This window comes from Chelonia mydas, chromosome 10 (genome assembly GCF_015237465.2).
Source record: "Chelonia mydas isolate rCheMyd1 chromosome 10, rCheMyd1.pri.v2, whole genome shotgun sequence".
Lineage (NCBI taxonomy): Eukaryota > Metazoa > Chordata > Testudines > Cheloniidae > Chelonia > Chelonia mydas.
In genome coordinates, this window is record NC_051250.2 from 50,030,423 (window position 1) to 50,041,535 (window position 11,113).

General features: G+C 40.8%; 1 protein-coding gene across 2 annotated transcripts; it reads right to left on the minus strand.

The window, feature by feature from the left end:
- Positions 1-320: 320 nt before the first annotated feature.
- Positions 321-10,661, minus strand: DNAJA4 (DnaJ heat shock protein family (Hsp40) member A4). 2 transcript variants are annotated; one of them, XM_007068349.4, is made up of 8 exons: positions 10,507-10,661; positions 10,073-10,210; positions 4,300-4,480; positions 3,259-3,363; positions 2,228-2,455; positions 1,813-2,043; positions 1,022-1,122; positions 321-937 (listed from the first exon to the last, which is right to left on the minus strand). In XM_007068349.4, exons 2-8 carry the CDS (start codon positions 10,202-10,204, stop codon positions 722-724), a joined length of 1,194 nt encoding a protein of 397 aa, XP_007068411.1. In that variant the 5' UTR covers positions 10,205-10,210; positions 10,507-10,661; the 3' UTR covers positions 321-721. The 2 variants fall into 2 exon arrangements, with proteins under 2 accessions (XP_007068411.1, XP_037766172.1); XM_037910244.2 differs by having other exon boundaries at positions 10,073-10,207; positions 10,505-10,651.
- Positions 10,662-11,113: the final 452 nt, after the last annotated feature.

Sequence of the window (11,113 nt, forward strand, 5' to 3'; positions counted from 1 at the left end):
AGCAGTATGTTTGCCCAGAATCCATTATACTTCTGGACATTGTTGAGGAGGTAAAAACATAGTATTACTATACTAAACAGTCTAACGGCTTGTTTAAACTAAACCTTAAAGCCCTAGCCTGAACTGCCTAGCAACAGAGGGATAAACTTTGAAAAGTTAACATGGAGACACTAAAGCAAGTTAGTTCTGAGATTGGCTACTGGACATAACACAGCCTCAGCTCAACATTTAGTTCTGGGCTGGCATACAGAACAAAGATTTATAGACTTATAACAGGCTTAATGATGAAAGGAGCACAAGACTGTACTTTTCAGACAGACTTCTGCTTGGACCTAAGATGTTTTTATTGTAGGAAACAAGCTAACTTTACCATATGAAAAATATTTACATAAGACACACTAAGCTGGTATTGCAAGAGTCTTACATAAAATAGTACTCTTGAACTTACTCTGCTTCCTGAGCGGTACTTCACTAAAGCTGTGGACCTTTATAGCAACTAAAAGATATGCACAGTCAATTTTCTCAGCTGCGTAACTAGGAAATGTTAAGTTACATATAAAGACTATGAATACTTAAATATGAATTGGTTACAAACATATGGGCAACACAGCAACTCAATTTGCTGAAGACAAAAAAAAAAGAAGAGGTAGTGGCTATTGAAGCCATGCAGTTTTCATTGTGAAAATTAACATTCCAGATGACTCATCCATTCAATTTCATTTTAAGATGTCTGGCATTGCACTCCTGTTCTGGGACCTTCTTCATCTTCTTCATATACTTCTCTACTATTACGGCAAGTTTGCTCTCTTGGATCAAACTCTGTAAGTTCAACCTGATCCATGTCCTCTGTAATCATTACTTCTTCTCGTGGAGGAAGCAAAGCTTCCAATATAGGCAGTTTCTCCATGGGAAGCCACTGATGCTCTGGAAACATGACCTACAAATAAAAATGTTTTCCCTGTAAGTAATTCCCTGCCTTACATTTCCATTAAATATGAAGGTGAATAAGCAGTGAACTTACCATAAACTGTATAATTAAATAACCTTTGTCCAGTGGAGACTTGTAGATAGGCATCCCTTCATTAAGGATACATTTTAGAGCACCATGCTTTATCACTTCACCTGCCCAGAAAGAGGGATCTGGAATCAGTATACATTTTGGTATCTTTACATTTGGGTTTACAGCCATAAAAGCAAAGCTTTGTAACAGGAAACATTCCTGGGTTTATGAATTTCTCTTCACCATTCCTGTGAAAGCCCATACAAACATAAGGGGATGCTGACTGTACACAAAGTGTAATGAGAAAAAAAATGAAGTCTGTTCTCCAGTCTTAAAAGTAACCCTTAAAGAACAGTAGGTGAAAATCCAAGGGGGGGTAGGTGTGTGGGGGCGGGGTTAGTTGGTTTCTCTTTAAGGGATTTTCTTGCAGAAAGTGTTGCAGCTCTACATGGACTCAGCAGCTTCCTGGTTCTTCACTCCAATTTTTAACTTCATAGATGTTTGACTCCCATTTTAGTTTTAGCAAAATTATAAAGCAATCAAAACCAGGATCTTATACTGGAAAGTGTCAAGCAACCTCATCTACAGGCAGTGCTATCCACTCCACCTGTAATAAAGGAAGCCAACAAGTTGGAGTTGGAAATAGAACCGGAGCAGGAACTGTGACAGAAGTAACTCAATCAGATCAGGGTTGACTGATTTCTAAAATCCCATTCCTGTAACAAATTCAGTGGAACCTTAAACAGCGAAGTTTGACTTTTGCCAACTAACAAGCAATTTCTAAAAGAACAAGCATAATTCTGAAAGCCTACCTGGTCTAGAAGTTATAAAAAGGACTCTATTATCCAGTGTTTCAATAGTCCTTTTGAAGCCACATAAAGACTCAGAGAGGTGAATTTTCATTTTCATAATTAAATCATGTCCTCGTCTCTGAAAGACACTATGATCCTTCTGATCCAGCACAATTATAACATCACCAGGTTCCAGGTCAGGTTCCTGATCACCTTCTCCATGAAATACCAACTTTTGCCCATCTTTCATACCTATAAAGGGTAATTTAAATTAATAGGTTTACTCTATACTGGTTTTGTTAGATACCAATACTGTAACATGTTTTAAGAGCTCATTAGAACTCATTTTAACAAAAATAAATTTCTGGGACAAATCTGTACACTTCAAAGATTTACACTAAATTTGAGACTGAGCTACTATTTTAAGTATTCTTACCTTTATCAATGTGAACTTCTATGATCTTTTTCTCTCTGACAACTTTACATCCATTGCAGTTGTCACATCTGTCCTTTGGGTTTATTCGTTCACCTTGGCCTTTGCATTCTGAGCACATAGTTTGAATTTGCTGTACCATGCCAGGTCCAATCTGCTGAACAAGAACCTGCATTCCTCTTCCTTTGCACATGGGGCATTTTTCTATTGCTCCTTTCTTTCCACCATATCCTTGAGGCAGAAAGAAAATCTGAGGTCGACACCTTAGGGAAAGCTATTCCTTCAATACCATTCTGCAATAAGACTGCTTGAACCCTAGCTCTTAGCATTAAGAGGGAAGTACACTTAGGATGTAGTTTGTACAACAATTTTTCAATAGAATTTCCAAATCCACATTCTGAATTTAGTTCACACTCTCCCCGCCCCCTTCTAAGTGTTACTGCATGTGAAATCAGACACATTTGGTACATTCCCAGTTGCACACACTTGATTTCACCCTCCCTTCACATTTTAGCCATTTTCAGTGAATGATCAGCATATTTATCATGTCTTGGAAATGTAGCCATTTGGCATTCCAGCAGCATTCTAAAACAAAGCTGTCTGCTAGAATTTTACATAATTGTCTAGCGTCTTAACACTTGAAGATTTATGCTAGTCAACAAGGCCAGACAATTATGTAAGCATATGATGTTTAATGGACATATAAAAGAAGATTTTAAGAACATACATGGTTGGTTAATGTTGTAAGAGAAGCGACCATCTTAACATCCTGTATCTGAATTTTATTATTGCTCCTTAGGGAACTAAAATCTAGGTTCTATTCACTAATATACGATAAGGCTACTGTTTTACTTGAAAGGAATGGCCTTATTTGTTGATAAGTACAGTGTAAAAAAGGTTTTCAGACCCTTTCATTGATGGCTAGGTGCCATAATGATGGGCTCTACAGAGATTCATGTAGCCACTCAGTACTTCTTTCCCTTTGTACTTCAAAAAGCTGAATTTTATATGATCCACATTACTGAAGTTCATACCTTTACACTTCTCACAGATTACATTCTTTTGTAGTGCCAACTTCCTTGTAACTCCATTATATAAGTCTTCAAGAGAGACACTCAACTGATGCACAACATTCTTGCCTTCAAGGAAAAGAGTTTAGAAATATTAAAGGCCAATACAAACATTATTAATGGCAATTTCTTATTATAGGGTCTCTAAACAGACTACTTGTTAGTATATGTTTAGTCTAACTGAGGAATCTCAGTTTGTTACAAATTTTAAAAAGCCAAATTCAATCCTGGTGTAAGCAAATGTAACTCCTGTCAGCTTCCATGGAGTTGCATCCACTTACGTGAGAACTTAATTTGGCCATAAATTAGGCAGCCATTATTAACCTCATTTTGTAGATTAACTGAGACAGCAAGACATTATTGGGGCATTGTAAACATGCGATCATGTCAATTTAGAAGCACTTTAATGCTAGAGCTGCCTTCATATTCCCTCACCAGTTTGTGGCATAATTTTAAAAAGTTTCTCTCCCCTATTACTAAACCCATAAAAATGGGGGATAGGCAGACAGTAAAACGACCTATACAGAAAGTGCCATCAAAAGCACAGCAAGAATTCTTAGTTTTTAAATTTTGTTCCCCCTACCCCCTCCAATCTTTTGTTTGTAGTGTTAGATGTTACATGTAACATTTTGAAGTGTTATTTTCAAGTTGATAGTACCCTTTTAAGCAATTTGTCCAAGGTGTATCAGCAAGTCAGTTGCAGACCTAGAAATAGGTCCTGACTCCCAGTCCTCTGTTCTGGCCACTAAATTGTCTCTCCTCTAGATTATCCATGTCCCATTTAACATAATCTAGCCATGTCACTGATTTTTTTTAGTATCAGCTACATGTTAGAAAATTATTTCTATAATCAACAGATCAGCTCATACTATACATGACCTATGCTGTTGCTATTAACAATATCCACACTAGATGCATTTTAATAAAAATAGCAATACTGCAGCACAGGTGTCTTACGCACTAGTTCATAGTAAGTTTCTAGAACTTCTCTTTAGAGCTATGTACCTCTTCTCTCTCTATTCATTCGGCCTCCACCACCAAAGAACATGTCAAAGATGTCCATGGGTGAAGAGAAGTTGCTGCCACCCAAGCCTCCTTCTTTAATAGCCTGCTCCCCACCCTGGTCATAGATGTCCCTTTTCTTTGGGTCCGACAGAACTTCATAAGCCTGGGATATGAGCTTAAACTAAAAAAGAGAAAGAGAAAAGCTCTGAGCAACTATGACCAAGAGCAAGAATAACCTAGAAGTGAATCTCAAGAAAATTTGAACTGCAACAAGATTTTTCTGCAGTACTTGTAATACTTTTGCGGCAGAAAGCACTGTCAACAGAAAGTTAGTTAAAATGTACAGATACTATCTGTGTTTTTGCAGTGTTTTCCCCAACACATATTAAGTGATTTCTATGCTGCACTAAGAGATGGTAAATACAAGTTACAACAAAGTCACATCAAGCCTTCTCAACTGTCTGCCACCAACAGCTATACATTCTGATTGGGTGTTGTTTGCTTCCATTAGTTTTATTACAGAACACTGAAGTGCCTTTGATAACTACTTCACTTACCTCTGACCTGCAACGATAGCAATGAAGGATTTTATATCCAGTTAAACCTGCAGGATTTAACTGTAATATTTTGGTCAAATTAGGTTTAACAACCCTTTTATGACAAAAGGAAGAGGTACTTCACTGACATTAAGTGGTCAGAAAGTCAGTTTTATGTCTTGTCTAGAAGTGGACATATCCCTTGATTTCAAGGGAAATTTTATTATATGAATCCAGATTTATAGTTCTCCTATTACTAGGCAACAGGCTGAAGACAAAATGATGAACAATTGAACTTTTTTCTAGTGACCTGACTCATATGTCAGTTCTTTTGACTATTATTTTTATGATCTGTGTTCCTCATGATCTGCTGCTGTATGTTGTTAGGGGGCTTATTCCTTCACCCACTTACTTCCCTGGTCCTTCTCACATGAACAGAGAGCAACAATACCCAAAGTCCAAAGGTGCAAACAATTCAATGTTTACTGGAGTGAACTTCCAGCAAGCATGATTCCAGTTTCCTTCCTTAGTGTCCCCCTTCCCAGCTCTGACACCACAGAGCCTTACATCTGTGTCCCTGTTCCCATTCCTGCCCTTAGCCAAACATGATTCCAATTTCCCCACCCCCATTCCCTGTTCCCATTTCCCCATTTAGCAAAACATGATTCCAATTCCCCCCCCCCCCAACTTCCTGACTGACTGCAGACTATATAGTAAAACTTGAGTTCTGCATAGCTATACCGTAACCAATCATTTTCCTGAAATTTAACTAACCAATCCTAACATATTGTAACATGATTATGTAACCAATTATATCCCACCACCTTAATTAGTTTACACCCAGCAAAATTAATTATACAGCAGACAGAAACAATCACAGAACCAGACAGAGATTATACAGACAAACAATAGAAAAGTGGGAACTATAATGACAAAACAATACAGAAGTGAGGATTTCACATCCCAGCTATTGATAAGTGAGTTCTTGCCAGACAGGATGCTATCAAACTAAGTTTCCTTTTACATTTTCTAGGCACTTCCCTTTCTCTGGAGGTGAGAGGCACTATCAGGACAGGACTGTATTCCTAACAGCCCAATAGCACCTTATTTCAATGTGACTAGTTTGGAATGTGAGGAGGTGACCGGTCGCTTCCCAGCTTATGGCTGCCTCTGTTGCTTAGCCAAAGGCCTTAGCCTAAGAACAGGGCCTCAGACTGTCACAGTAAGAGATGGACCTTACACTGGCAGATAGTGATTTTGATTCTTTCTTTTATACCTCTAACCAGCCAAGTGATAAGAATACACCTAAATTCTTAGAGTATAGGCCTTTACAGACAGGCCTTACTATCTATATCCTAACACATGTTACCTGCAGTTCTTTTCCCCTGACCAAGACTCAATTGTAAGGCAGTTAGAGTTCCTAAGTAAAGAGGCTAATCTTGCATTCTTTTTGACACAAGTTTATTTTCTTAGAGAAAAGACTGTCTACACTGTTTCTGAAAGGGTTTTTAATACCTATGGAGCCAGAGGTCTTAGATTACAACGGTACATGCATTAATAAAATGGCAAAATTCCAAAAATGGAAGACACAGCAGACCACATTACAGTAATTACATGCTAGACCCTGCTACTTCAATTTTTGTTCTGCACATTGCTCTTTAAGACTAGAGATACTGATTTCACTTATGCCCTTTGTTAAAGCAATTTCCAGAAGCTTCACTAAATTCATAAACCTACCACTCAGAGTACAGCTAGTTTTCTGAGCATGTAACTACACTGGCTCTTGTCATCTCATCAAATGTTGTTTGAGAAAGGCGCTTTCCTTCTGACCATCCACAAAAAAATTTCTATTGTAGTTAATTCCACATAGAGAGCTGACATGGCTCCCTCTGTACAATTAAGTCACACATCTCCATTGTCTTTTTTTGCTGTTGCCATTACAAGCACAGCTCCAACAATTGTAACAGTAGCGTAGTACAGCAATACTGGTAGCAGTGCTTTACATATCATGCCATTTAGCACTGCATGACAGGGATTAAAGTGCTCATAGCCGTCATTTGAGTCTTGTTTACAGCAGAACTAACACTGATGAACTGAATTTCTTAGCAATAGGATAGCACCAAAAATTCCCATAAATCAGAAGAGACTGTAGGAACAAAAATGGTGTCAATCTACTTCTTCCACAAGCTTGTGACAGCTGAGCTAGCAATCCTCCCCCCCTTAAAGTTTATGAAAGCATATGAGATTATATGCTCCAAAGACATGAGCAAAAAAGTTAAGTCTCAAAAGGGTCTGGAAAATGCATTATGCTTAATTGGAAATACTCTTTACTGCAATAAGAACACTACATTCATTCATTAAATATAGAACAGAGATAACAGAAGAGAACCAGAACTAAATAATCCTTTACTCTGCACTTGTCAGGGTGGATAAAAATCAATGATTCAATTTAAAAAATCAGATTTTTTAACTTAAATCTGATTTTTTTTGATAAAATCCTTTTTGAGGAAAAAACCTATCTAAAGATAGTTCTAATTAAGATACATTATAGCTCAAAAATATTTCATCATGGAATAGGATTATAAATTCTAATTCTATAGTATGAGACAATATATTCATGTAATGTTTAAGAAAAGTTTTGTAAATGAGTTCCAATAGTTCATGGATTAGGGACCCAATTTTACAGAGTTCCAGGGGCTTCTGTATAGATTATTTAGGTTAATCTTTCTATCTACCCAATGGGACTCAGTGCTCAGTCTAGAAGATACCATCAGAGATGCTTAGTTTTGCAGTTCTCAAAATGTGGATTGGTATCTCCAGAGATAGCATGCTTGTTAACAGCAAATATGTTTTAAAATAAGTAAATAATAGATAACAGTGAAAAATAACAGACCTCAACCCCATTGTCCCTCTGCAAATTTGTGTACAGAGATTCAATCCCTAACCTCTCTCTAAAAGTGCAAAGTTTCAAAAAGTTCAATGACTAGAAGATTGCTGGGAGCGGAATAGATCTGGACAAGGAGAAGAAGTCTGGAGATAAATGTGAGAAGGGAGGGACAGGCAGTAGAAACAAAAGTGAAACTGTTTGAGCAGCATATTCCAGAAGTCTTGAGGTCTTTCTGAGTGTAGCCTTCATTGATTTGAGATCTACCGTACCATTCTCTCACTAGAAAGGAAAACCTGTAATGGCAGCAGGCTGTAAAAGAGACCCAGTTTGGGAATAAGAACCATTCAAGAAATATATGTTTTCTGATGATGTTTTAAAGAAAGTCACACCAGTGAACTGGTGGAAGTCACTTAAGCACTTGGATTCAGAGACTTTTGAAGTGATAATCTCACTTTTAACAGCAGTAGCTTCTTCTGCCGGTAGAAAGAATATTTTCTTCCTTTGGACTAATTCATTCCAAATTGAGAAATAGTTTGGGACCTGAAAAAGCAGGAAAGCTTGTTCTTCTTTTCCAGATTATGAACAAACAGGAAAATGAAGATGAAGGAGTTAGCTGCAGAAGACAATATTTTAAGTTTCTCCTGTTGACCTGGCTGACATAGTCTATTTAATTTTTGGGTTTTTTTTTAAATTTCATTTAACTATTTTAGTTAACAGTTTTAACAAAAACAAACCTGATTTTTAAAAACTTGAATATTTAACGAAATTCAAAAATTCATATGCTTGTTTTGTTAAAATATTGTATGTTTGCTGTTGAAGAAAAAAATCCAGAATACATAACATTATTGTTTTAGTTAAATAAAACAACTTAAATGTCTGTGTGGTGATAAGAAAAGGAGTACTTGTGGCACCTTAGAGACTAACCAATTTATTTGAGCATGAGCTTTCATTGGATGTGTGGTGATAGATTTCAGAGTAACAGCCGTGTTAGTCTGTATTGGCAAAAAGAAAAGGAGTACTTGTGGCACCTTAGAGACTAACCAATTTATTTGAGCATAAGCTTTCGTGAGCTACAGCTCACTTCTTGATGTTCTCCTCCTAATACAGCATGGCAAGAAAATCCTCCAAATGTTAATGTAATTAACCTGTTGAATTGGAATGGAGATAGTTCACCTCCCAGTGACTTCATACATAGCTACTTCAATTAGCTTTGGTAAATGAAATAATCAAACAATCATTCATTTTTTGATATAGCTGTAAAACTAATCTGAAAAGTTTTCAAAAGAAATCACTTTAAAAATGTATAATGTGTACCTTCTAAAAATGAAACCTGCATCTACCTCCAAGTTGTGAAGAATATGTATTAAGGTTGTAACAACCAACAAGAATGCACTTTTATGTAGAAATCCATGATTAAATCGAGTCTTCCTGACCGGTGATTTAAATCATGATTTAAATCAATTCGATTTAAACCAAATCCACCCTGGCACTTGTAGAAAGCATCTGCTATTTACAAGACCAATGATCACTCATCTGCACATGACTAAATATAACTAACTTGCTTTTCATGGACCAATCAACAATCCTGATACCCAAGTGCTCCTAACTGCTCTTCTTTTGATACCATAGACATCAAGATACTGGGCAGTTGAGCCACATGTTTAAAATGTAAGTGGCATTATTCATGGGACTCAAGGCAAAGTCCTAGACACAGCCAAGTAAGTGGTCCTGTGGAAAGATCTTAGTGTAGAAATGCAGAACCAGGTTAAAAAGCTAGTTTTCATGTGTGCCACAACTGTTTTGCTCATCCTAGAAGCTTGCCGAAAGCAGCATTTGTTATATGCCGAAACTGAAGCATGGTTTTCAAACGAGCTTTTAATTACAACTGGCTTTTCTGAACACAGCGTCGGAGGCCGTCCTCATGCGGCAAAGCCTCACCAGCTGGAACACCAGCAGCCATGCAAGTCCCTTTGCAGCCAGCTGGCGATCGGAAGGAGCTAACGTGAGCGGTCCGTCCCCGGCCCCGCCGGCTGCTAGGGCAAAAGGGACAGCACCCGCCAACACCAAGGCTCTGGCGAGCCAGGGAAAAGCAAACCCCGCCCCGCACGGCAGGTGCTTTTTACACACCGCCCCCCGGCTAAGCAGCGTCTCTCTTGCCGGACCCTAGAATGATCAGGGAGACTTTACACCCCGCCTCCGGCTGTGCAAGACCCGGAGAGCCCCTGGGCAGGGGGGCCGAGGGGTTCACGGCTGCGGCAGGCCCCGCCCCCACAGGCGGTTGAACCGTAGTGCCGCCCCAACGCCAGCCCGCGCGGTGCCCGCCGAGAGCCGGGCGCGCTCCATCCCGTACCCGCTCGCCCTCGCTGGGGTTCTTGTCGGGGTGATACTTCAGCGCCAGCTTGCGGTAGGCGCGCTTGATCTCGTCCGAGGAGGCGCTGGGCTTCACCTGCAGGATGTCGTAGTATCCCGTTTCCTTCACCATGGCGCCCTGGGCGGGAGAGCGACACCAGCGTTAGAGGGCTGCGGGCCGGGAACCAGCGCCCCCGACACGGCGCTGCCTGGCCCGGCCAGCGACCTGGCCCGGCCAGCCCCCCACCCCGACCGGACGCCGGCACGGCGCTGCCCGGCCCCGGCTGGGGACTGCCGAGCAGCTGGTGCCTAGGGCATAGGACGCCGGCCGGGAGACGATCGGCTCCCTCAGGTCAGGCACCGGCTGATCCTTCCAGCCCCCAGCAGACATGTGGGCATCCCTGACCCGGCGCCGCTGGGACCGGCCGCTCTTACCGCTATGGCACTCACGAGCCCCCGCACGCAACTGATTTAGTACTAGTTCGTAGCGCAGCGCCCGGCCAGCTCCGCAGCTTTTATAGCGGCAGCGCCGAACTTTCTGGAATGACGCCACCCTATGTCACAGTTCTGGAACGGTCTAGAATGCCTGCGCGTGACATCACCGCCCAGCCCTTGTAGTAGGAGGAGCCGGGGCGGGACGCGCTTTGCAGGAGTCGCCTGCTGTTACTAGGCAACCGCTGCTGCTATCGGCGCACACGGTACTGAAAGGGGTTAGCTGTGCCCCCCCCCCCATACACCGCACATTCAACGCCCTTCCCCGGAGAAACACTGTACACAGCCACTTCCGCTCCTCCCAGCCCAGACTGACCGTGCGAGACACTCCAGTACTCAAAAAGAAAAGGAGGACTTGTGGCACCTTAGAGACTAACCAATTTATTTGAGCATAAGCTTTCTTGAGCTACAGCTCACTTACACACAGTCCCAGCACACCATTCTGCTTGCTTGCCCACCACACCCCGAGAAACCCGCAGCAAAGCCACTTCCAGTGTTTTCCTCCCCACAAGACAGTGCAGGCCTCCCCTCCACCTGAGACATCCCCACC

Coding starts and splice junctions, on each gene's coding strand:
- DNAJA4 (XM_007068349.4), bottom strand. CDS start 10,204: ATGGTGAAGGAAACGGGATACTACGACATCCTGCAGGTGAAGCCCAGC. Junction 2,044..2,227: donor AGAAGTTCACATTGATAAAG/GTAAGAATACTT, acceptor TACCCTTTATAG/GTATGAAAGATGGGCAAAAG. Junction 1,123..1,812: donor TTTTATAACTTCTAGACCAG/GTAGGCTTTCAG, acceptor CTTTCTGGGCAG/GTGAAGTGATAAAGCATGGT.